The sequence below is a fragment of the Onthophagus taurus genome, chromosome 6 (genome assembly GCF_036711975.1).
Source record: "Onthophagus taurus isolate NC chromosome 6, IU_Otau_3.0, whole genome shotgun sequence".
NCBI lineage: Eukaryota > Metazoa > Arthropoda > Insecta > Coleoptera > Scarabaeidae > Onthophagus > Onthophagus taurus.
This window is the reverse complement of record NC_091971.1, coordinates 3,563,675-3,586,674: the sequence shown is the minus strand read 5'-3', so window position 1 is coordinate 3,586,674 and position 23,000 is coordinate 3,563,675. Positions and strand designations below refer to the sequence as shown.

Here is a 23,000-nt window from a genome sequence, read left to right as displayed (position 1 = left end):
GTTCTTTGACTGCTAATGACGCATCGGAATATAATAGAATAAGTAAAAAAAAATACAAAATTAAATCATCGGCTTGGAAGAATCGACGAAACAAAACCGCCCGAAAAACCAGAACGAGATAAAGGTTCTTCCATTATATGTTAATTTTGTGGCTAAAAAATTACTTGCACTTTTCGGTACCGCACCCTTTTAAGTGTTGGTTGTGGGTTGGGTTTTACTTTTAGATTTTCGAAGAAACATCATCGCAAAAAATACTTCTTGAATTTTAATTTTAAAAAATTGAATTAAAATAAAGTGATATTTGTTATTTTTCTTCCGGGTTTAATCAAGGTAAATTTAAATAACCACTCATTTTAATAGAAAAATACAAACCGCAACGAAGCTATCAATAATAACAGAAATCAACGATTTTCTGAGGCCGTACAAACACAAACATTCGTAATATTTCTTGGTGGAAACGCCGGAAGAATATCAGATTAACCTCGGTCGTTGTCAGCACGCAATTCTCATATTTAAAAAAAAATACAATAAAAAGATAAACACTGAAAAGAAAGATTTTTTTCAAGATTTCAAAGCGAAGAACGCGGAAAAATGCGCGATGATGTTTTCGTGTAGATAACGAACGGACAATAAAGAAGAAATGAAAGAAGCATAGATGGAAGAAGAGCAATGAAGAAGGAAAGAAGATGGCGAAAACGACGAGGCCCCCACTTTTGACGGTTTATAAAGTGAGGTCGTTGTTCCGGGGACGACACTCTTAGAACTGAACGAAACTCCTGAACGTGAACTATTTGTGTTAAAGGTGGTTTACGGTTATTAAAGGTAAGTTAAATAATTGTTAATTGGTAAATTAAAAATATACTTGAATTGATTTGAATCATAATTGGATTTAATTATATTTTGATTTTGTTGAGCTTTTTTTATCTCAAATTGAACACTTCAAAGTTTATTTTTATTATAATTTTATATCAAAAGATATGTCCTATATAAAAGAAAAAGTTAAGATTGCTCATTACGAGTTATACAAAGTTCTGCATCTTTGCAAAATATGGTTACAAGAAAGAAGGATGTCTTGGATTACTAGGGTTAAGCAAAGAAATCCATAAAAAGCAGTCAGTGAGAGAGAAAAACTTAAAAAATGTGCGATTTATTTAAGAATAAGAATGAAAGGGGTGAAATGAGACAGTTTTTCCATGTTCAACTTTGTGTAACTCCCAAAATTTGATTAATTCCACATCTGTCAAATCAACTGTCAAATTAACTGTCAGATTTTTCTATGACCAAATAGTATCAAACACAACTTTGTTTTTTGCCTCAATAAGTCATCAAAATAAAGAGGGGTGTTAAACACTGAATGGGCAAGAAGTATATTTTATATATTTACAGTTTTAAATGAAGTAATTGTTGATGTGGTAAATGTTGTGTGAATTTTGAGAATTAAAAAGAGGATGTTTCATTTAGACTAGAAATATTTATTTCCCTTTATCAATAAGAACACATAGATTACGCGACATGAGCTGTTGTATTTGTATTAATCTGACACAAGCAAGACTAGAAATGATGAAGTTCATTAATCCGACTTTAATTACTCTTCCTTGTAAGATTTTGTTGTAAGTATTTGCTTTTCTGAAGTTATTCTGCGTTCTAGAAACTCAATGGTGATGTTTTAGAATTAGACCAACTTTCATGATCACAGATATTCAGGTATCAGACAGCCTTTGGATTGTGTTAGCCTTTGATCTTTGACCAATTCGAGTAAATAATTGCAGTTTCAAAGTTTTCAGCAAATTCAGAAAATGTTGAGCAACTTTTATGATGTCACTATTTGGGTGAAATTCTCTCGGGGAAATTCCCATTGATATAGACAGCTTGAGTAACCCAAAATTGCCGCATAATGCGGTGATCCTTATCTTTCCAGAAAAAAAGTACTCCATATGGAGTGAATCATACTTTTTCATTGATCGGTTAAAGAAGTGGTTATTGGTTTTTAGAATTCGTGTGGTCAATGACAACTTTATATACAATATTTTAAGTCATAAGATTCTTAAGTAATTGATGAAATGGAAACGTTGCAAAAAAACTTTTACAATACGAAATTTCACCGCTACTTCAAACAACATCAAATCTATATTTAGTATAAACGCTGATATTAACTCTACGAAATTATCTACAGTTATTTTATAATTGCGAATGCATAAAATTTAATTAAAGTGACTGTCATAAAGAGAGAAAAGGAAATTCTCTATTACATACTATTTTATTTAACCCAATAACAAACGTTTCAAGGAAAAGTGCAAATTTGCTACAAAAATGATTTATTTAAATCAAAATTGGGTTAATTATTAAAAAGTGTATCAATTACAGTTGACTCATTCAATTAAGACATCTAAATCCACTTAAATCAAACGAAAAGTAGTTCATTTTACATCCAATTAAGTAACGAGAGTTGAAAGTATTAAGATGACTAACATTATTATTATTTTGATTTAGATCATGATTTTCATTTTAATAACGGTGAGTTTATTGGCGAGTGTTTGTAACAGTCGACCTCAAGGTCGAACGCAGAACGCCGACCCAAGACCGTTAACTTATGGTTCACCATACGGATTAGATTTGCAGTACGATTTTAGCCTTTTGGATCCTCAATTACAATATCCAGGATATCCAACACAACCCAGGTAAGAAATTGACACTTAAAGGATAATTTCAAAGGAAAAGTTTCCTTTGCATGACAATCTTGCATTACATCATCCTCCCACATAGAAAACATAACATTATGAAGGCATGAATTAAATCTTTTCTTTTTGTTATTATTCAAAGAATAATTCGAGATTGTTTTTTTTAATAAGTTATAAGAGATTAATTAGATCTCGTAAATTTTAAATAGAAAGGTTTTCTTCCTTATTCCCAATAGAAAATGAAACTAGATGGTCGATAGATAATTTATTTCCTTACGTAACGAAGACCAACTGAAAGTTTTGAATGGGTATAATCATACTCGCGACCCACAAAGAACTTGTAACAGCGTTCACTGTTCACTTCATTTGGATGTCAGCGTTTTTCATCGCTCAATTTACCTCAAATTATATTGTTAATACAAAGTTCATCGATCCCATTTTATTTTAACAAGTTTCATTTCATTTAGACTTCAACCTCAAGTCATTTATTACACCGGGGGAGCTCCAGGTCAACCTTTTCTATTACAACCAGCGGGACATCCCGGAAATTTCTTAATACCTCAACCCCAACCAGGATTTGTTTTAAGAGATTCACCTCAACCCAACCCCGTTTTCGTTCAAGGACAACCAAAACCATTTGTTCCACCAATTAATAAAGATGCAGAAGAAATTCCAACTGGTCCAAGTTTAACAGCTCAAGGCGTCCAAGGTATAAAACAAAAATTAATTCATTAACTCTTTAAAAATCTTCATTAAAAAACAATTCGCGTCGCATTGTTGTAATATGTGTTAGTGTCACAAGGTAAAAATACTCTTTATATGGAAATTCATAGACAAACCGTTAAATATAACTAACATGAATAATATAATTACTTATAAAATACAGGTACCCTTCTCTTAATAATTTAAGTTTCACTTCCGTTATTTAAAATAATGGAAAGTCTTCATAATCTGTATCATTAAACTTAAACGCTTTGACATATGTTATTTCTGCAGGTAAAACACCGGAGAAACTAGAAAGTTTTGGTGAAGGTCCTGAGTTTTCTTCTGGTGAAGCGGAAGTTTTAGCTGCAGCGGATCGAACACAAAATTTAAAACCAGGGCAACGCTTCTTTATTTTAAATGGTCAACCATTATTCTCAAATTATCCCCTTCCGCAATTTTCAAACAGCCCTTATCAACCAACTCCAGAACGATACGGGCAAGACTTGTATTATAAACAATCACCTTCATTCCCACAAGATGATTTCATCAAACCTTATCAAGGGGAAACACCAAGACCGCGCCCCGCTCTAGATGTTAGGTTCAATGAGTTAGATTTTAATCAAAACTTTTTTGGGTTACACCAAAAAAATGCAAATAATAAAGTTAACGATAAAGTTTCGTTTAAATTAAGACCAATTGAAGTCCCGGATGAAGAAAATTCTTCGGAAGAGATTTATGGAGGAAAAGATTTAGGAAAGTTCGACTCGTACAAAGACGATTTGGGATTAAAAGCTACTGGTGATGCATGAAATTATTTGTTAAATCAGTTACCTTAATAAATTTATTTGTTTTTGTAGAAAAGTCTCGAAAAGACGCTGTTAAAGAAGAAAGTATATCCCAAGCTGAACCCGGTGCAATTGCTTTAGCAGGACCAGGTGGTGTTGCTTCTGCAGCTCCGAGAGGTACTGCTTTATCAGGAACCAAAGGACTTTCCGTATCCAGCCCAAAAGCAACTGCCATTGCAGGTCCTGCAAAAGAAAAAGAACAAAAACCTTCAAAAATTAAAAAAGAAAAGCAATGAGTTTATAAAAGTAGTTCTGTTTTTGTGATTTTAGATTTAGTTTAAAAATTATTTTTAGGTGAACTTATATTTTTTTTTTGTCTTGAACCTTTTTTTCTCAAAGAGTAATAATAAATAAGAAGTTTTGTTTTTAATTATTTCCAAAAGCAATTTATTTCTGTTAAATTATACCTATGGTTTGGAGAGAACCTGCAAATCACATTTTAATTTGCAAAATAAAAAGATTTCGTATCCAAACATTCTTTCAGCTATGAAACGAGGCATTTCTCATGGGCCTGATTTATCTGTACCTCGTCCTCCAGCTACATTTGAAAATATTTTAGATGATATTAATCAGTTGTTTCAAGGCAGTGATGACGGCGACAATGATGGTACTTGCGAGCCCACCTACAATGAGCCAAAACTCTTCACACAGTTGAAACTAAACGATCTGGTTAGAGATTTAGGCCTTCCAAAGGATTCAGCCGAGGTTTTAGGATCGAGGTTGAAAGAAAAACATCCTTCTCTTTGTACAGAAGTAGAGAAAAAGAATTTAAGCCTTTTTTCTCTAGAGAGAGGTTGATGAAGACATTTAATATAAAATACGACCTTGGAGAATGGAGACTTTTCATTGATTCCTCTAAAAGAAGCCTGAAAGCTATTCTTCTCCACAATGGCAACCAATGCATCTGTACCAGTAGGATATTCAGTTCATTTGAAAGAATGTTATGAGAACCTCGAATTGGTACTTAACAACCTTAAGTACTTTGATCTTTAGTGGACTGTTTGTGGAGATTTGAAAAACTTTGGTTCCTGGAGTTAAGAACGTTGAGAAAGAGAGTCTAGTAGATGCTAAAAAGATTCTACTTCCGCCACTTCATATCAAGTTGGGACTGATGAAAGAATTAAAGAGTTAAAGTTCATTTCCTTCATTTTCATCTGGAGTATTTTCCGGAAAATCTTGGAGCAGTAACATATAAAAGGAATGGTCAAAGGTGCTGGAACGTTAATATGATGGCTGATTACTGCTGTTAACATCCAGCAGGGATGTTAAGGGAAAAAAAAGTTCCAAACGAAATTTTGGAGGAAAAAGAAAATGTTACTACAAAGACTTGTAAAGGTTAACTAAAGCCTTATTAACTTTTCTTCCTCTATGTTTAAGATTTACCCTTGCATAAAGTAATTTTTAATAACATGTACATAAATAATATCGATATAAACTACATATATGTCCATTTTATGATTTTTCTTAAAAGTTTTACCTCATTTTGTAGACAAACCTTACGTGATAGAAAGAAACCAATATTATTTCTGAAATCAGCACCAAAAACTACATAAAAATCAATTATTAAATCTAAAACAATTTAAAAAAATATTTTTTTTGCAGGCATTATTTTTGACAGCATGACATAACCTATACAAAAACAATCTGACGTTTAATCATAACCTAAAATAAAAATATGTGATAAGTTATCATTTAAAATTAAGTGTAAAAGAATTTTAACAAGGCATAAATGGCAAATTAAAAGTGATTATATTCACCTACATTACCATATGGAATTGAAATTTTCAAATTATATAATGAAATTGTTGTAGTACAAACTTTCAAGATTTTAGTCCTTTTTTTCAAAATTAAAAAAGATGTACTTACATTTATTATATTTTGCGGTTTTATTACTTAATTACAACCCAACTGCTGCAAGTTGCGGTTGTCAATTAAACAGAAACGAACAGTGTAATAATAACTTTGAAGACAATAATAAATACACTGCGAAGAGCAATGAGGGTTTTTTAAACAAAAACGGCGACAATACTTTAAATTTAGACAATATGGTTTTAATCAAAAAATCTACATTCATAATGGGTACAAACGAACCTGTTTTTGAAGTGGATGGAGAAGGTCCTGCAAGAAACATAACCCTAAACTCATTTTACTTAGATAAGTATGAAGTTTCAAATCAAGATTTTGAAACGTTTATAAAAAATACTGGTTATGTAACGGAAGCTGAAAAATTCGGTGATAGTTTTGTGTTTGATTTATTATTACCTGCAGAAGATTTAGAAGGTTATAAAGATGTTCGAGCCGTCCAAGCTCCATGGTGGGTTAAAGTACCTGGAGTTAGTTGGAGAACACCGGATGGAATTGATTCTAATTTAAATGGAAAATTAAATCATCCCGTTGTTCATGTATCTTGGAATGATGCTAAAAATTATTGCGAATATTATGGGAAAAGATTACCTAGTGAAGCAGAATGGGAAAAAGGTTGTCGAGGGGGATTAAAACAAAAATTATATCCTTGGGGTAATAAATTAAATCCTAAAGAAAAACATTGGTATATAAATTTAATAAAAAAAAACCTTAAATTTGATTAATAACTAATTTTAGGGCAAATATTTGGCAAGGAACTTTTCCAAAAAATAATACCATCGATGATGGTTATTTAAGTACAGCTCCAGTAAATTCATTTCCTCCAAATAATTATGGGTTATATAATATGGCAGGGAATGTTTGGGAATGGACGTCAGATTCTTGGAGTGAAAGTCCAGTAAGGAAATTAAAAAATCAATCAAATTCAAAATATATATTCAACAATTATATCATTTTTATTTTGCAGACGTTACGGGTGAAAAAAGGAGGTTCGTACTTATGCCATAAAAGTTACTGTTGGAGATATCGTTGCGCGGCTAGATCCCATAACACAGCAGATAGTTCAGCTGGAAATTTGGGATTCCGATGCGCTAAAGATGCATCACCAAACGACGACCAATAGGGGTCCTTTGATCAGGCAGCCTCAATAGAACGTTTTTTATTATAGAAATGATAATAATTATTATATGATATGTACTTATACGCCTGCCTCAAAGTCTTCCAACGTTTATTAATGTTAATTTATATACAAAATATGTGGTTAAATGTATAAAAAATATATATTGTCTTTAGCTACCATGTGGACTTTTTCTTGTGCTAATTAAAACCTATTTATTATAAAAATTAGGTTAAGAAAATAAAAAAGATAAGTGTTTTTGCTACAATAACCATATTTTTTATCACCACTTTTAATATCAAGATAAAAACAAAACCAAAAAAGAAAAATAGCAATCATAAAACAACCCATTGGAATGTGTACAACCAAAAAGAAATGGGTAACATTTTTTTTTCTTCTTTGATAATTAATAAGTGTAATCCTTAATTCTAGTGGCAACTTTTTGGAACGCCTGGTTTGATATATCCCTGAGACTTTTCGGCACCGGAACATATTTATACGCCAAGTAACAAGCTAAAGTCATCATGCTCAATTTGAAGCTCATTTTTATTATTTTCGTTGACATGGAAGGTGGGGGAACAGTCAAAATCTCTTTAATTTTTGATCGCTGATCGATCGGCCATAATTTTGATATTCCAATAGCGTGTCCAATTCCCACTACAGCTACTATTCTCAAATTTTCATTCAACACATTTTCTAGAACAAAAATTAATTTTTTTTTGGGGTAAATACATTTTGAAGTTATCTTACCAGTCGGTATATACCTAGCAGGATCTTTTAAGGCAGCCGTTTGTAATGTATAAGTTAAAAATGCATCTCTTTCATCAACAAAAACTTCTCCCAAAACGGGGTATTCACCTGACATATCAGCCAAAAGCTGTTCGAGCATATCACGATTTTTACACTTTTCAATCTCCTCTTTACTACAAATGAATGATTACTCCAAGATAATTTGATGAGGTATTAAAATAATTACCTTATAGGGTCTCTAGAAAACAATAAATACCATGCAAGTTTTATTTTTTGATACAACGATAATTTTGCTAAAGCTCGTAATAAAGTAATCCGAATTGGTCGATCTCCTAAAACTACTTCAGACCCCAATCTGCTCGCCTAAAATCAAGTTATATTAAAACTTAATTTTTGTTGGTATAATTCAAGAATCATAATGTCGTTTAAAAATCGACAATTTTTTTTAATCGTCGGGAAATACCGAAAAATCACTTTAAAGTTTCGAATTGACGTCATTTTTTGTGACGTCATCGCACGGCTAAACCCAATATTTTCTAGGTCTAGTGTCAAGGTTTATAGAACATAAGGTTACCTCATTCCCTATGCCTCTGTAGTATCGATTATTACCCCGCAAATTGACGTCACTGGTTCGATACAGTCAGAATAAAAGATAGATACGTGCCAACGTGCCTATACTGTGGTACAGTCTATATAAAATATTTAAACCTCGCATCGTGTTGTCCTTGTTTATAGATATATAAGGGCGTTGTGTTGTTCATAGAACCAGCTACGTCACTGACCCACCTTGCCTCTCAGAGGAGGAGAATCGGTATTGGGTAACCTTATGTTCTATAGACCTTGGTCTAGTGTTAGTTCTAGTTTTAAATGTTGTTTAGCATTTAGAATATTTTTATTGAAAGAAAAGTAGAACTAACACTAGATCTAGAACTAGAACCATTCGGGTTTAGACATACGTCTCTTAAGACGGCTAAACCTGAATGTTTCTAGTTCTAGGTCTAGTGTTAGTTATAGTGACAAAGGTAGGTAGCGCTAGTTAGCATAAGATATCACTATGTTGCATATTTTTATTGCACTAAAACTAGAACTAACACTAGACCACTGCGTCTGAAGACGCACGGCTAAACCCGAAACTTTCTAGTTCTAGGTCTAGTGTTTGTTCTAGTTTTATTTGTTATTCAATGCTAGATTGTTGTATATTTTTATTGAACAAAAAGTAAAACTAGCACTAGACCTAGAATTAGAAACATTCGGGTTTAGTCATCTTTAGAGACGTGCAGCTAAACCCGAATATTTCTAGTTCTAGGTCCAGTGTTAGTTCTAGTTTTACACTAACACTATCGCTAGAACTAACACAAGAACTAGAATCATTCGGGTTTAGCCGTTTTGAGAGACGTGCGACTAAATCCGAATGTTTCTAGTTCTAGGTCTAGTATTAGTTCTAATATTAGCACTGAGTCTATTTATACACAGTCTATCTAACGACAAGCAGTCAGTCGTTATTCATCGAAAGCCTAAGAAAAACAAGGGTGTTTCATCAGGAAATATACGTTGTAATCTCACATAATTTCGTGAAAATAACTTTACTTTTAAGTTAATCAAATTGATTTTGTGTATGGCCATAAAATAAACAATTTGTAAGTTAGGTGTTGACCGGTTTAATAGGAAAATGTATGGTTAACATTGCTTGTGACGTCATATCACATTGATTAAAAAAATCGTCGATTTTTAAGCCACATAATGATTCTTGAATTTTTCCTTTTTATTTCATTTTTATGATTATAACCTCCTTAAAAGCAACTCTAAACTCTCCCCCTGGTGCCATACCGATTTGCTTTGTTAAATGAGCGCTTAAATTCAATAACAATAAGTAAGTGACCCCATAATATAATCCATTCTTTTTAATCATCCCACGAATCATTTCTAAATTGATGTTTTCGGCTTGTTCGAGGATAGCTTTTTCGTCCATTTGAAGAATGTTTTTTCTGGCATCGCATAATTCCAAAATAACGATGTGTGGAAGAACTGTATTAATCACCTACATTTATTTTTAAAGTTAATTCTACGAAAAATGTTCTAACAAGGGAAGTAACGCAATTGTGGCACACCGATTTCGATGAAATTTGGGACAGTCATAGAAAAAGGAGAAAAAGCATTTTAGAATTTAGTAAATTGATATTCATTTTTAACAAGCTTTGGCCCTTGGGAAGACAATTGGTTATGTGTTAGAGACTGCAATTTTAATATATTATCTCTCTGATGTAAATTGAAATCATACAAGTATAACTTGGTCAAGCTGAAACCAAATACATATAGGGGTTGTATTTGACTGGTTGTCTCTGCAGGTATGGTATACTACACTAATAACTTTAGGACAATGGCCACTCCAAGAATTCAATAATAATAATGATTTGGAACCAGTATTTGGATAATATACATTTTGTAGCCAACTTTTCATATGTGTTGATGTTAATTTTAATGATTTTGATGCCAAAACGTAAGTATTATCGGCTTTAAACATTGTATTTGACACCTTAAACAATTAAAAGTGGTGAAAGAAGTTTTCCATCAGCAGATATTATAGGTTGAATAGTATAACTATGGGTTGGGTTGGGTTTTTTTTACGCGATCAACATTTCCAATTTGTTTTTGTGATATAATTTTATTATTTTTCTGCTTACTAACCGATTTGCCTTCTTAAAACGTTGAACCCACATATGTGATGCTTTAAATAATTGAGGAGACAAATTTTCAATTAATCAATTAATAATGTACCTATAATAATTTTTTTTTTTGTTTATTCAATCATTTCTTTTGTTAGCTGGTTTTCAACTCATAAATAAATAAAATAACTTATTTATCTAGAAGTTTTATATTTATTTCTTCCCCTAACTTCCAGCCCTTATAACCATTTTCAAACATTTTTACTTCATATATAAAACAAATACTCTGACAAATTGCGCCAACCTCGACAAGTAACGCCTGGAATAGAATTAATTTTTAAGAGGGAGTTAACCAAATGTCGTATATGCCTTACTTTGGCATAACATTTTTGTATTAAAAATATTTTCGAAATACCTGACAGTTTTATAACATATTAACCCCCATAACTTTGTTGGGGTTGATCAAGGATGAATGAGAAAAAACACTTAACTAATATTATTATAAATATATTATTACAAGTATATTTAATGTTTTAAATAAACCCGAAAAAATAAGGGTAGTTCGCCCCCTTTCACCCTGTTATAGATGTGTGATACATCAAAAGAAGCTTATTAAAAATGAATATCAGTTTCAATTTATCAAACTTTGATAGCACTTTTCGTTTTTGAAATATGAGCGAAAATGTACTTTTTCCCCAAACTTTCAACCCCCTAAAACTCGGCTCAGGGGCTCTTACCGCACGTATAAAAAATATTTAAACCTTATTTTGGTCCATTCTATGACTGTACCAAATTTCATCAAAATTGGTGTGCCACAGTTGTGTTACTTCTCTTGTAAATAAAATATGTACTTTAACAACTTCATCTTTTGATTCTTGACTGAAATGGGCAGTCCCCACTACATAAACTTTAGCCCCCGTTTGGGGGTGTTGAAGTAAAGTTACTGTTTGAGGTAAACATTTGTCGAACTCTTCATGTTCTATTGTGTGTTTAGTTTCATCGTCGATTTCTTCAAAACTCTTTTCAGAACTTGGTTCTGAATCTGAGCCAATTTTTACAGTACTTTCGGAAAGTTCTAAAAGAAAAATTTTATTTTTAATAATCTTTAACATTTTTGACAATCATTATTATGAGATTTAAGATACTTTAAGATTTAAAAAAAAATTGACAAGATTGAACCTAACCTCAAATTTTTTTTTTTTTTACATTAAAATAACTTTTTTTCATTTTATTTTTTTAAAATAATACATAATTAAATTATCACGTTGTTTACAATTTAGAATCAAATATAAGATAAGAAAGATTAACTGGCTTCTTTTAAAGTTTGCGTAACCCCAATTATTCAATGAGAAAAACTACAAAATAATCCCCAATTTATTTATAAACTTACCGAAATTTGAAACATCCATTTTCGATTAATTCCTACCTTAATTTCTTTACAAAAATATCTACAAACTGCTAACAACTAAACGAAACGTCGACACATCACAACTTAAGTGCGACAGCTGATTGCAAAAGTACTTTCTTTTTACTTACAAAACTTATTAAGTACGTTTTTAAAATCAAAATATCAAAAATTTGAAATTTAATACAATAAATTGCGAGGAATACGCCTCAAATATGATTTTTTTGTTGTTTTTAGGCAAAAATAACCAAACTAATTCTTAATTTGACAGTCTTGACAGCTGATGGTAGCGACACCTTTGGTGGATCTTTTACATTACATATCAGGTGCAAAGGAAATCAATGTTCTATTATTAAACAATAAATTATTGATAAAAACAATCGTTTACAATGGTTAGAGGACTGGTAAGATTATAAAAAAAAGATTTAATTAATATCTAAAAAATTAATTGCTTTTTAGGTTAGTTTTTTAGTTGGTTTGTATGCTGGAATCTACGTTAGCCAGAATTACGATGTAAGTTTTAAGAATTATAACGCATTTTCCACAAAAACAGATATGAAAAACAAATACCCTAATTAAATAACACTATTATTACTACTCCATTGTTTTAGGTTCCTAGAGTTGATGATCCATCTGCTCTTATAGAAAAAATAAAAGACTTTGCTGATAAACATAGGAAACAATAAATAAAAATAATCTTTTATTCCGCATGTAAATAAAGGTTTTATTTAGTTTTAAATTTTTATTACATTCTATTTTCCCCTAATTTCCTAAATAAATTAATTACATTAACAACATTCCACCTCCTAAATATTCCTGTCTTGCCTGCGGCTCTATAAAAGCCAACCAATCACTCGAATGTGTAGGTAACAACCCCATACTTTGACATTTATACAAAGCCAAACCAATATTTATTAAATTCCCTAAAAGATACACACATTTCTGGCCGATAGCGTTGGAATTTTCAACCATCTTAAAGGTGCTGTTTACTGAAAACAAAGCTTGGATTGGGCGCAAAAACAACATTCCAACCATCATTATTGGAAATATCGAAATCGAATTTCCCGCCATGTACATAATAAATAAATTCATAGGGACTTGCTTCAATGGAGCTAAAGCCAACTCCCAAGATTTCTTTACAATTAAATGACTTGTATCAGTTTTCTTCGTTACTTCACTATGACTTAGAGCCCCCGATGTGCTATAAGCTGGGGGTGATGCTAACGTTGATAAATCAGTTGTTATTAACGATTTATTTGATCTAAAATAAATGATGTATCATATATGAGCAACATAACCTATAAAAAAAAATTTGTGTAAAATATTATTTAATTAATACCTTGTGGATTCTAAGCTCCATTTAAACCGTTTATTCACAGTTTTTGCAGACATTATTAGCTAATTAGCTTAAAAAATAGCACAATTTTCGAAGCTGCAATTTCTAATTCTGCCAATGGTGCCAATTAATAAATTGACAAGAACAAATAAATCAATAATCAACTCAACACAATTTTTAAATTGGTTATTGGTATAATTTAAAATCAAAATTAAAACATCTAACGATTTTTGTTGTTAATAAAAAAGATTAAATTAATATTTTTATTTTACGTAATCATAAATTTCGGTTATTTTTGTAGTCACGGTTGGTACTGTTTGTAACTAAATTAAAATGAATGTTTAAAATAATTAATTTTTTTTAATTAATTGATAAATCGTTGATAAGATTTATGAATAACGAGTTAAAGTATTTTTTTGATACATTTATGTAAATTTAAATCGTATAGATTACGTGTATTTTTTTTATTGGTTTCTCTATTTTGTCAAAGTTGGTGTGACTGTTTGAAAAAATTAGCCAATCGCTCGGTACCGTGTGCACCTAACCTAAAAGATCAAATGAAATTAATATTCACCGAAAAATACTCGTAAATCTTGATAATTTTCTATGTGAAATAATGCAAAATAATCAATGGTTCGTATAGAAAAGATGGAAGAGCGTTTAAACGCAAACAACACATCGCCGAGGAAGCGCGTGGATAGCTTTGTAACGATAAACGAAAAACCCGTAGATGAGATCTCGTTGGATTTCTTTTATAAACCACATACGATCACTCTTTTAGCGATATCAATTGGTGTCGTCATTTACACCGCTTTCGTTAGGTAAGAAATTAATGTTTATTTTATAATTTTGTGTAATGTCATTGTTTAAATGATTTAAACCATGGGTTTTTTTGTTTTTATTGTAAAACGATTTTAATTGATGGAGATATTTTTAATTTGGTTTTAGGTTACCTAAGAATAGATGTTAAATACATTTCGTTACCTAACTTTTGATCCATTGAACTTTAACATTTGCCCTTTTACCCTTTTTTCTTTGATAACGATACAAAGAAAATTTATTTGGTGCTTGTGTTAAAAAAAACCTTTGTTAATCTATTTTATTGTTAATCATAATAATAAAAGTGTTTATATAGCATTCAGGAAGTGTTTGGTTTAAGTTTCAAGGTCTTACTGCGTAATAGGCTTATTTATTGTGAAATTTGTGTTAACAAAGTTAGTAATTACATTTTTTTTGTTTTCAGAGACACGAATAATGTCGAAAATAATATATGGACCGGAATGTTATGCTGCATATTTTTCTTCCTCATCATCTCAGTTTTGGCATTCCCTAACGGACCGTTTATCCGTCCTCATCCAGCTGTTTGGAGAATAGTCTTTGGATTTAGCGTTCTTTATTTATTAGGAATGCTTTTTTTGCTATTTCAAAATTACCAAACGATTAGGAATATCTTGATATGGTTAGATCCGAGTCTCTCGGAATTTCACATTGATATGGAACGAGAGTATGGTGTGAATTGTTCGGATATAACCCTTGAAAGAGTTTGGAGTCATGTGGATATATTTGCTTTGGGTCATTTCTTGGGATGGATGTTTAAAGGAATTCTAATTAGACATACAGGGATTTTATGGGCGATTAGTATCATGTGGGAATTCACTGAGGTTGCTTTCGCCCATTTACTGCCTAACTTTATTGAGTGTTGGTGGGATGCCTTAATTCTTGATGTATTGGTTTGTAATGGATTGGGTATTTGGTGTGGATTATACATTTGTAAAAAGTTAGAAATGCGCGAATACAAATGGGCGTCAATAAGAGATATTCACACAACAACAGGAAAAATTAAAAGAGCTGTTTTGCAATTTACCCCAGAAAGTTGGACTTCAGTGAGATGGCTTGACCCTAAATGTTCTTACATGCGTGTCTTAGCCCTTTGCCAACTGGTTATTTTCTGGCAAACTTCTGAATTAAATACTTTCTTTCTAAAACATATATTTGAAATGCCCCCTTCACATCCGTTCGTCACGGGTCGTTTAATTTTGATTGGGGTGATTGTCGCGCCATCTGTAAGGCAATATTACAGTTATATAACGGATACTACTTGTAAAAGAGTTGGGACACAATGCTGGGTTTATGTTTGTATCATGGTGGCTGAAGCTTTACTTTGTATTAAACATGGAAAAGAGCTTTTTGGACAAACTCAAGCAATTAACATTATGGTTTGGTTATTATTGCAATTAATTATTACTGTTTTGTTCATATTTGGGTGTGTGATGTGGAACAAATATCAACCGGAGAAAAGTGGAGATGTCTCCAGGGAGTCTAGTCCTACGAAATACAAGAAAGGAAGAGGGGAAATGTCTCATATGAGTGGCGACGACGTTGCATTCTCAAAAGAAGACTAAGATTATTTTTTTTGTAGACAATTTTAATTTTTCTTAATAGTTTTTGTTGATTTGATTTGAAATGTGTTTGTTAAAACTTCTAAATTTCTTTTCTTATTTCTAGAGAATTTTTAAATTATTTTTTTTCACAAGATAAATACAAAAAAAAAGAGACTGTTCTTATTAAGCCTGCAATAATTTTTCTAAAACTAAATCTTACTGAAGAGAGAATGTGCCATACTTTAAACCACATTTCTTACCCACATTAATTGCAACCACTATGGATGTGTTTATGTATTTAAAAAAGTCCATCGTACTTAACAAAACGTTTGCAATCGTCTCTACCATTTATGTTGCAAACAAAGTACGAGAATCTAGTCTGTTTTCTGACAAAATAAACTCACAAATGTACCAAATATACTAAGATTGCCTCGAAATAATTAAAAATGTTGTTAATAATACAGGTTGACTTATAAAAACTAATAAAACGCAATATTTTTATAACGCAACCTGTATTATAAATATAAAAATATAGAAGGAAATTGTTCTGTGTTATTACTCGATAATAAAACGTTAAAACCCATCCTTATATAGTTTCTTATTACATTTCTACAAGATTTTATCACGTGTAACCTAACCTAACCTCAAAATAAAAAAAACGGATTCCAAAGGAGGCAAAGGAAGCGCAGTTGTGGGAATCGGAGCCAGATTATTAGGAAGGTACAAGGCAGTGGGCGTTACCATTGCCACCCCCGCGTCATGGACCAGCCCCTGAATCGCATCTAAATTTAACAAGCTCCTTAAAACTACTCCAAATATAACGACAACATTCCGTTCGCACACAAGATTCTATTTTTACAATAGAAGGTGCAAACCTTTTTTTTAATGTGTTTACTACGGGTGCTTTATATGTAAAAAAATCGGTAAGAGTATATTATACGATGAAATTTGGCCGCGATGTAGGTCAATCGCACGGCGGGGTGTGGAGGGGAGGTGCAATTTGAGATGGCTAACGCCCCTTGGCTCGCGGGCAGTTCAGGACCGTAGTCAGCACATGTTTAAAAATTGGAAAATCTAGCTCATTTTCATGAACCCCAATAAAATGTAATATCAATTTGAGAAATTTGAGGTTATGACGTAGCTGTCAATCTGACGTTTGCATTTCATAAATTTGAGGTTATGTTGTATTTATTTTTAATTTAAAAGGGAATATTATGATCTATTATTGATTTATACATATAGTTTTAGTTATGTTAAAATTTCTGGATTAATGTTAAAAATGTTTAAAAATTGGAAAATCTAGTTAAAATGTAATATCGATTTGACGTTATCAAATATCAATTAGAAATTTGAGGTTATGAATTAGTTGTCTGACGAAACAGAAATCTGTAGAAAGCTGACGTTTGCATCTCATAAATTTGAGGTTATTTTGTATTTATTTTTAATTTAAAAGGTAATATTATGATTTATTATTTATTTATATTTAATTTTAGTTGTGTTAAAATTTCTGGATGAATGTTAAAAATTTTCACTTAGTTTTGATGAACCTCGATAAAATGTAATATATATTTGACGTTGTCAAATGTCAATTAGAAATTTGAGGTTATGAATTAGTTGTCAATCTGACGTTATTTTTGTGGATCTACTAAAAAGTAATAATTAATAGACGATTTATTTTTAATTTAAAAGGTAATATTATGATAAATTATTGATTTATATATATAATTTTTAGTTGTGTTAAAATTTCTGGATGGGATACTGGATTTTATCCCCACCGTTCCCGTGACAAGCTCCGCACTGCTGGCGAATGGCGTGGTTTGGTGTTCGTTTGCCCGGCCTGTGTCGACCAAAGTTACAGTACCAGGGTCGCGTTGTTGGGTGGTGAAGACCGGATCGGTATCGCCGCCCAGAATCACTTAATTGCCGCTGACTTTTCTCACGCCCTCGTTTTCGAAAATCGTCGCGGTGTAGATACCGAAATCTAATCCGTTCAAGTTTTCGTTTGAAGTAATCGTCGTACGACGATATCGATTGCAAGTTGTGTGCGTGTACGGTGACTAGAAAACGGACCCCGAAAACCCGAACAATGCTGATGAAATTCGTGTCGGTCCGCGAGGATGACAAGTGAAGTGTCGCCAATAAAACAGGAGTCCGACGTTGAAAACCAGGTGAGAGGAACACACGAATATCTCGAATACCCCGTGGACCGCGATTTGTTGGTCGACGCCGTGGGTTTAGGGCGGGTGCATCTCGTGACGTGTCTCTGTGGGTGTTGCTTTGTGTTCATAGAGGAGGTCGAGCCACCACTTACCGAGGTGACCACTGGCGGAGCTACTTTTCTTATTTCTCTTCGTCTCGTTCTCTTTCGTTTTCATTTTAGACATTATTCCTATCAGCACCTGGCATATATTCGATGGTTTGTTATGCGCACCTGGCGGACGTTTATTTTTAACCGATAACTGCGACGTCCTTTTCCGTTCCGTTTTGTGTTCAACTTATTTTTGGTACCTACTTTACTCGTTTCTACGAAGGACTGCTGGTTGTTTGCCGTCTAGTAAGGGGACGGATCTTTGGCGGTCCTTGTACCGAATTTAGGGCGACCCTCGGATCGGCCTGTCCTCCAGGGGAGGTATAGGGTCCCGCCTTGTCGACCGTTTTTGGGAGGGAACTCGGCACTAGGCACGATTATAATATTTCCCACCGTCTATTTTCCCCCTTTGCTAACTTCAACAAGGGTACAAAATCCCCTCGTTTACATCAACTTTCTTACATATTTAATTAATACAATATCCTACATATATTTCATTATTCATTACTTTTAAAAAGTAGAATAAAGCATAATCCAATTAATTAAAGTCTATTGTTATTGTAAAAGTGAAAGTACTCCATAAATAATAAATGATTTTGTAATTTATCCTAAACGAAGAGAATTTATCCACGCACGTGTTCAATCTTGAATTTTAGTAGCTTCGTAGGTGGTCCTGAGGGGTTAAACCCCGTTCACCCTCCTTCCGCTCGCCACCCACAACCGTTGGGCGTCCTCTTCCCCCGCGGCTCCCTTTGTCCTTCGCTCATCCCATCGCGATCACGTGAAATGCGTTACACGATTCCAAATACTGAAGCCACGCCTCGTCTTCTTCCTGTTTGTAGGAGAGCAAGCCCACCCCGTCGCCGTTGGCACTGTTGGCGGCCACCTGCAGCAGGATCGGGCCCACCTCGACCCAGCAGCAGGCCGCCGAGAACGCTACGCCCCCACAGGCGATGGCAGGGACTACGACGCCCGTGAAGGGCTTGCCCGTCAACGGACCTCAAGTCCTTAGCGTACCCGTAGGCATCCCCCAACAACTACTCCAACAACAGGGGTTGGCGGCGGCAGCAGCTGCCGCCCAAGGACAAAATCTCGCTTATAATGTTATGCAACCTATGCAAACTGTCACGGTGGATGGACAAGAAACCCTACTAATTCCTGCGATGTCATTAGCAGGTACGTTAAGATGACGTAAAGTTCAAAGCAAATTTTTATAGCAGTACTTTTTTATAGGGGCGGGACAACAACCTCAACAACTTTTTAGTCCAGGCCAAATCATTCGAGGACCCGGTGTACTTCCAGCAAATTTGCAAAATTTACAAAACATTCAAACCGTTCAATTGGCTAACGGCCAAAGTGTTGCTGTAAGACCAACGATACCCCAAGTGATACAATTTCCTATGCAACAGACCATACCAGTGCAAGTGCCTATATCATCCGGAAACGGACAGACAATTTATCAAACAATACATTTACCCATCCAATTATCCACAGCTTTACCCAATATAATTCAGGCGCAGCAAGTTTTACCCCAAGTAGCTAACATCATCACACCAGGCGGTCCGATTCAACAAGTACAAATCGCCACTTCCGTCGCTCAACAAGAAGCGCAGCAACAACCACCAGTCTCCTCACAAAGCGTTACCGTTCAAGCAGATACTCAACCAATGACTTTCACGGGCGCGAATGGACAACAATTTACGATTATTCCCGCAACTAACGTGCAACAAGTTAGGAGTACAAACCTTGGGAACATTATTCAAGTGCCTAATATACAAACAATACCAACTATACAAAACATACCAGGTAATAAAAATAAAATTCCCAACTTACAATAAATTTCTAATTCCCAAATTTTATAATTTCAGGTTTAGGAAACGTTCAAGTTATAACCCAAGCTCAAACTCAACCTCAACTCACAGTTGGACAACAACTCCAACAAGATCCGCAAGATCCCACAAAATGGCAAGTTCTTCAAAGTATAACAACACCTCAACAACCTCAAGCAACAACAATATCCCCCGGTGTTTTTGTGAACGCTAAAGTGGAATCAGCTCCAGCTCAACCAGCATCTCCTGCAATGGAAAGCAACGAAAAACCGAGAGTACGAAGGGTAGCTTGTACTTGCCCGAATTGTTCTGAAGGAGAACGCCACACAGACCGAAAGAAACAACATATCTGTCATATACCCGGATGTAATAAAGTTTATGGGAAGACTTCTCATTTAAGAGCACACTTAAGGTGGCACACCGGCGAACGACCTTTCGTCTGTAATTGGTTATTTTGCGGAAAACGCTTTACAAGATCAGACGAGCTTCAAAGGCATAAACGCACGCATACTGGTGAAAAAAGATTCCAATGTGTGGAGTGTAACAAGAAGTTTATGAGATCGGACCACCTTTCAAAACATATCAAAACACATCAGAAACAAAGAATAACGGTAAGAATTTTTGTATCTCTTAGATTTTTCTTTATTTTTTTTTGTTGTTCTTTTCGTAATAAAATGCGTCTTGCGTGATTGGAAATCTGGAGCATTTTTAATTGGAAGGAGTACTTAATTGGAACGAATTTCTGTGATAGACGAATATCTAAATTTTTCAGGATAACGATGATGATGATTCTGAAACAAAAACCGAGGTACAAAACAATGAAAGTGAAGTCAAAATTATTTTTGAAAATACAGAATGTAATCAGGATGAATCAGGAAAAGTTAAAAAATGGTTGTTTGGAAATATGAATTTTAATGATACAGAAGATGATAGGGCAAGTATTATAATTATCGGGAGAATCAAGAACAACAAAGGATTTATGAAGAAGATATATTTCAAATCTTTTTTCTTGTATTTTGCGATTTTGACCAAATTATTTTTTATATGATTTTTAAATAATTATTTTCTTTACAGGAAACAGGCACGTCAACTCAATCAGTATCTGGAGACAGTTCTAGTAATGATGAAAAAATGATGATAACCATAAATGAAGCGGACGAACTCATAATAGCAGATCCTCTCGATTCATGAACTGCTTAGAGTAAAACTAATTTTAATTGATAACTAGATTAATTTTTGTACAGATTAACGTCTTGTTCTGTAAATATTGAGATAATCTTAAGTCGTAATATATTTTTATATTTGCCTGTTCTTGTTAAAATAATTAAAAGATGAAAAAATCTCAACGTTATAAAATTTATTGTATATAAATTTATATAAGGTCATAAAAAATAGTAAATATATGATATACAAATTAATTTGTCATTTATTATGTTCATATTAATACAAATTAATTAATATTTATAGTTTAAAAATAATATTTGAAAGATAACTTGACAACTTATCTGTCAAATTTGACATTTACTCTTAGCTCAATAAAACGTCAAATTCATGTTTATAAACATTAAAAACATGTTTAAATCATTCAACTGAAAATAATATGAAAATTTGGATATAAATTAAAGTGTTATAACTAAATTTTTACAATTTAAATAGATCACAAAAATGTATCAACAACCTTGAACAACCTCTAGAGATGGCGCTATTATCACCTCAATCAACATAACTTACAATGTTAAACTATAAAAATACAATAAGGTAAAGTATAGCTTCGATTTTAACCAGCTGTATCATAATGGTTCTCTACTATTCATAAATAGAATAGATAAAGTTCAAATATTAAAAATATAAGTTTTGTTATATGGCGCCATCTCTTATTACTTGTTCCGAACATCTTAAAGTTGTATTAAATATTTAATGTTTGATTTAACTTAAAGCTTACAAAATTATGAAATAATAAGAATGACTCAAAAATGTATAAAAATGGATAAGGACGGTACTTACTGCATAAAGCTAGGGAATATGACCTTGAGAAAATGTCTTAAAATGTTGACACCATCACTAATTAAGGCCTTTAAGGTTAACATTTTGACAGCTGAATTTTAGCTCAGAAAAATTATTTTTCTTCTAATTTATTGATAATATCACGTGAATAATTTATAAGGAATACTCATGTTAGGAAAAATGGATCCCGAAACGAATCAAATTTCTATGCAACAATCAACACCAGTGCCTATAACGTCTGAAAACGGGCAGACAACTTATCAGACAATACAAAAAACTGACTCTATTTCATCAGAAAGAGTAATCATTAAAACAGAGAGTCAACCCATTGTTTTTGTTAATGTAAAAATAGAATCACCAATAATGGAAAAAAATGAAAAACAAAAAGGAACACCTTGCACATGCCCTAATTGTCTAAAAACAGGACAGAAAAAAATAACAGACCCAAGAAAGCTACACAATTGTCATATACCTGGATGTAATAAGGTTTTTTTAAAAACATATCATTTACAAGCCCATTTACACTCACATTCTGGTGAAAGACCGTACATTTGTAATTGGTTATATTGTGAAAAAAGTTTTACAAGAGTAGACTGTCTTCAAAGGCATACAAGAACACATACTAAAGAGGCAAGATTTGTGTGTACAAAGTGTAACATAAAGTTTATTAGAAAAGATTATTTTACAAAACATATCAAAAAACATCACAAGAAAAGGACAAAAGTAAGTTTTTTTTAATTAACTAATTTCTTTATTAATCGAACATTTCTCAGAAAACCAATGTTGAGGATATAGAAGTGAAAGTTGAATTTCCAAACAGTGAAGATGAAATTCTTGGTGAGGTGATATCTGATATGGAAATTAGAGAATCTAATCAGACTGAATCAGGAAAAGTTAAAAAGTGGTTATTTGGAAATCAGAGTTGTAATAGTAACGAAGATATTGGAGTATTTATATAAGCAAAGTTAATTTTTGTATTTTGTGATATTAATTAAACGTTTTTATTGCTGGAAATAAACACATCAACTCAATCAGTATCTGGAGATAGTTCCAATTTTGATGAAGAATTAATGATTCCTATAGATGAAACAAATGATACAATTTTAACAGATCCTC

General features: G+C 32.7%; 6 protein-coding genes and 2 long non-coding RNA genes across 9 annotated transcripts; 6 read left to right on the top strand and 2 right to left on the bottom strand.

Moving 5' to 3' along the window:
* Positions 1 to 714: 714 nt before the first annotated feature.
* LOC111424700 (uncharacterized) lies at positions 715 to 4,598 on the top strand. Its single transcript, XM_023058334.2, has 5 exons — positions 715 to 822; positions 2,491 to 2,678; positions 3,146 to 3,387; positions 3,675 to 4,181; positions 4,241 to 4,598. Exons 2-5 carry the CDS (start codon positions 2,494 to 2,496, stop codon positions 4,462 to 4,464), a joined length of 1,158 nt encoding a protein of 385 aa, XP_022914102.2. The 5' UTR covers positions 715 to 822; positions 2,491 to 2,493; the 3' UTR covers positions 4,465 to 4,598.
* Positions 4,599 to 5,811: 1,213 nt separating this feature from the next.
* On the top strand, positions 5,812 to 7,388 carry LOC111424703 (formylglycine-generating enzyme). Its single transcript, XM_023058336.2, has 3 exons — positions 5,812 to 6,776; positions 6,830 to 6,989; positions 7,059 to 7,388. The coding sequence occupies exons 1-3, from the start codon at positions 6,085 to 6,087 to the stop codon at positions 7,212 to 7,214; spliced, it is 1,008 nt and encodes a 335-aa protein (XP_022914104.2). The 5' UTR covers positions 5,812 to 6,084; the 3' UTR covers positions 7,215 to 7,388.
* Positions 7,011 to 12,103, bottom strand: LOC111424701 (traB domain-containing protein). Its single transcript, XM_023058335.2, has 6 exons — positions 12,012 to 12,103; positions 11,473 to 11,696; positions 9,745 to 9,996; positions 8,185 to 8,321; positions 7,959 to 8,131; positions 7,011 to 7,904 (listed from the first exon to the last, which is right to left on the bottom strand). The coding sequence occupies exons 1-6, from the start codon at positions 12,028 to 12,030 to the stop codon at positions 7,615 to 7,617; spliced, it is 1,095 nt and encodes a 364-aa protein (XP_022914103.2). The 5' UTR covers positions 12,031 to 12,103; the 3' UTR covers positions 7,011 to 7,614.
* LOC111424706 (uncharacterized) lies at positions 12,085 to 12,765 on the top strand. Its single transcript, XR_002707639.2, has 4 exons — positions 12,085 to 12,169; positions 12,264 to 12,430; positions 12,486 to 12,539; positions 12,638 to 12,765. It is a non-coding gene; the product is annotated as an uncharacterized lncRNA (long non-coding RNA).
* Positions 12,725 to 13,682, bottom strand: LOC111424704 (ER membrane protein complex subunit 4). Its single transcript, XM_023058337.2, has 2 exons — positions 13,366 to 13,682; positions 12,725 to 13,287 (listed from the first exon to the last, which is right to left on the bottom strand). Exons 1-2 carry the CDS (start codon positions 13,416 to 13,418, stop codon positions 12,810 to 12,812), a joined length of 531 nt encoding a protein of 176 aa, XP_022914105.2. The 5' UTR covers positions 13,419 to 13,682; the 3' UTR covers positions 12,725 to 12,809.
* A 160-nt stretch (positions 13,683 to 13,842) lies between these two features.
* Positions 13,843 to 16,326, top strand: LOC111424699 (phosphatidylserine synthase 1 homolog l(3)77CDf). The gene is made up of 2 exons (XM_023058333.2): positions 13,843 to 14,183; positions 14,606 to 16,326. The coding sequence occupies exons 1-2, from the start codon at positions 13,993 to 13,995 to the stop codon at positions 15,762 to 15,764; spliced, it is 1,350 nt and encodes a 449-aa protein (XP_022914101.2). The 5' UTR covers positions 13,843 to 13,992; the 3' UTR covers positions 15,765 to 16,326.
* Positions 16,327 to 17,490: 1,164 nt separating this feature from the next.
* Positions 17,491 to 21,298, top strand: LOC111424822 (transcription factor Sp4-like). 2 transcript variants are annotated; one of them, XM_071196508.1, is made up of 6 exons: positions 17,491 to 17,911; positions 18,894 to 19,227; positions 19,285 to 19,857; positions 19,920 to 20,491; positions 20,653 to 20,814; positions 20,955 to 21,298. In XM_071196508.1, exons 1-6 carry the CDS (start codon positions 17,861 to 17,863, stop codon positions 21,069 to 21,071), a joined length of 1,809 nt encoding a protein of 602 aa, XP_071052609.1. In that variant the 5' UTR covers positions 17,491 to 17,860; the 3' UTR covers positions 21,072 to 21,298. The 2 variants fall into 2 exon arrangements, with proteins under 2 accessions (XP_071052609.1, XP_022914282.2); XM_023058514.2 differs by lacking the exon at positions 20,653 to 20,814 and having other exon boundaries at positions 17,497 to 17,911.
* A 278-nt stretch (positions 21,299 to 21,576) lies between these two features.
* Positions 21,577 to 22,832, top strand: LOC111424756 (uncharacterized). The gene is made up of 2 exons (XR_002707643.2): positions 21,577 to 22,607; positions 22,658 to 22,832. It is a non-coding gene; the product is annotated as an uncharacterized lncRNA (long non-coding RNA).
* The last annotated feature ends 168 nt before the right edge of the window (positions 22,833 to 23,000 follow it).

Bases quoted from the DNA above. Each gene is read 5' to 3' on its own strand.
- LOC111424700 (XM_023058334.2), top strand. From the start codon at position 2,494: ATGATTTTCATTTTAATAACGGTGAGTTTATTGGCGAGTGTTTGTAAC. The intron at 2,679-3,145 runs GTAAGAAATTGA...CATTTCATTTAG, and splicing joins GGATATCCAACACAACCCAG to ACTTCAACCTCAAGTCATTT. The intron at 3,388-3,674 runs GTATAAAACAAA...TTATTTCTGCAG, and splicing joins AACAGCTCAAGGCGTCCAAG to GTAAAACACCGGAGAAACTA.
- LOC111424703 (XM_023058336.2), top strand. From the start codon at position 6,085: ATGTACTTACATTTATTATATTTTGCGGTTTTATTACTTAATTACAAC. The intron at 6,777-6,829 runs GTATATAAATTT...AACTAATTTTAG, and splicing joins AATCCTAAAGAAAAACATTG to GGCAAATATTTGGCAAGGAA. The intron at 6,990-7,058 runs GTAAGGAAATTA...TTTATTTTGCAG, and splicing joins ATTCTTGGAGTGAAAGTCCA to ACGTTACGGGTGAAAAAAGG.
- LOC111424701 (XM_023058335.2), bottom strand. The intron at 8,322-9,744 runs GTTATAATCATA...ACTTGATTTTAG, and splicing joins TTAGAGTTGCTTTTAAGGAG to GCGAGCAGATTGGGGTCTGA. The intron at 8,132-8,184 runs GTAATTATTTTA...ATTCATTTGTAG, and splicing joins TTTTCTAGAGACCCTATAAG to TAAAGAGGAGATTGAAAAGT.
- LOC111424704 (XM_023058337.2), bottom strand. From the start codon at position 13,418: ATGTCTGCAAAAACTGTGAATAAACGGTTTAAATGGAGCTTAGAATCC. The intron at 13,288-13,365 runs GTATTAATTAAA...CATTTATTTTAG, and splicing joins TGGAGCTTAGAATCCACAAG to ATCAAATAAATCGTTAATAA.
- LOC111424699 (XM_023058333.2), top strand. From the start codon at position 13,993: ATGGTTCGTATAGAAAAGATGGAAGAGCGTTTAAACGCAAACAACACA. The intron at 14,184-14,605 runs GTAAGAAATTAA...TTTTGTTTTCAG, and splicing joins ATTTACACCGCTTTCGTTAG to AGACACGAATAATGTCGAAA.
- LOC111424822 (XM_071196508.1), top strand. From the start codon at position 17,861: ATGACAAGTGAAGTGTCGCCAATAAAACAGGAGTCCGACGTTGAAAAC. The intron at 19,228-19,284 runs GTACGTTAAGAT...ACTTTTTTATAG, and splicing joins TCCTGCGATGTCATTAGCAG to GGGCGGGACAACAACCTCAA. The intron at 20,815-20,954 runs GCAAGTATTATA...TTTTCTTTACAG, and splicing joins ATGATACAGAAGATGATAGG to GAAACAGGCACGTCAACTCA.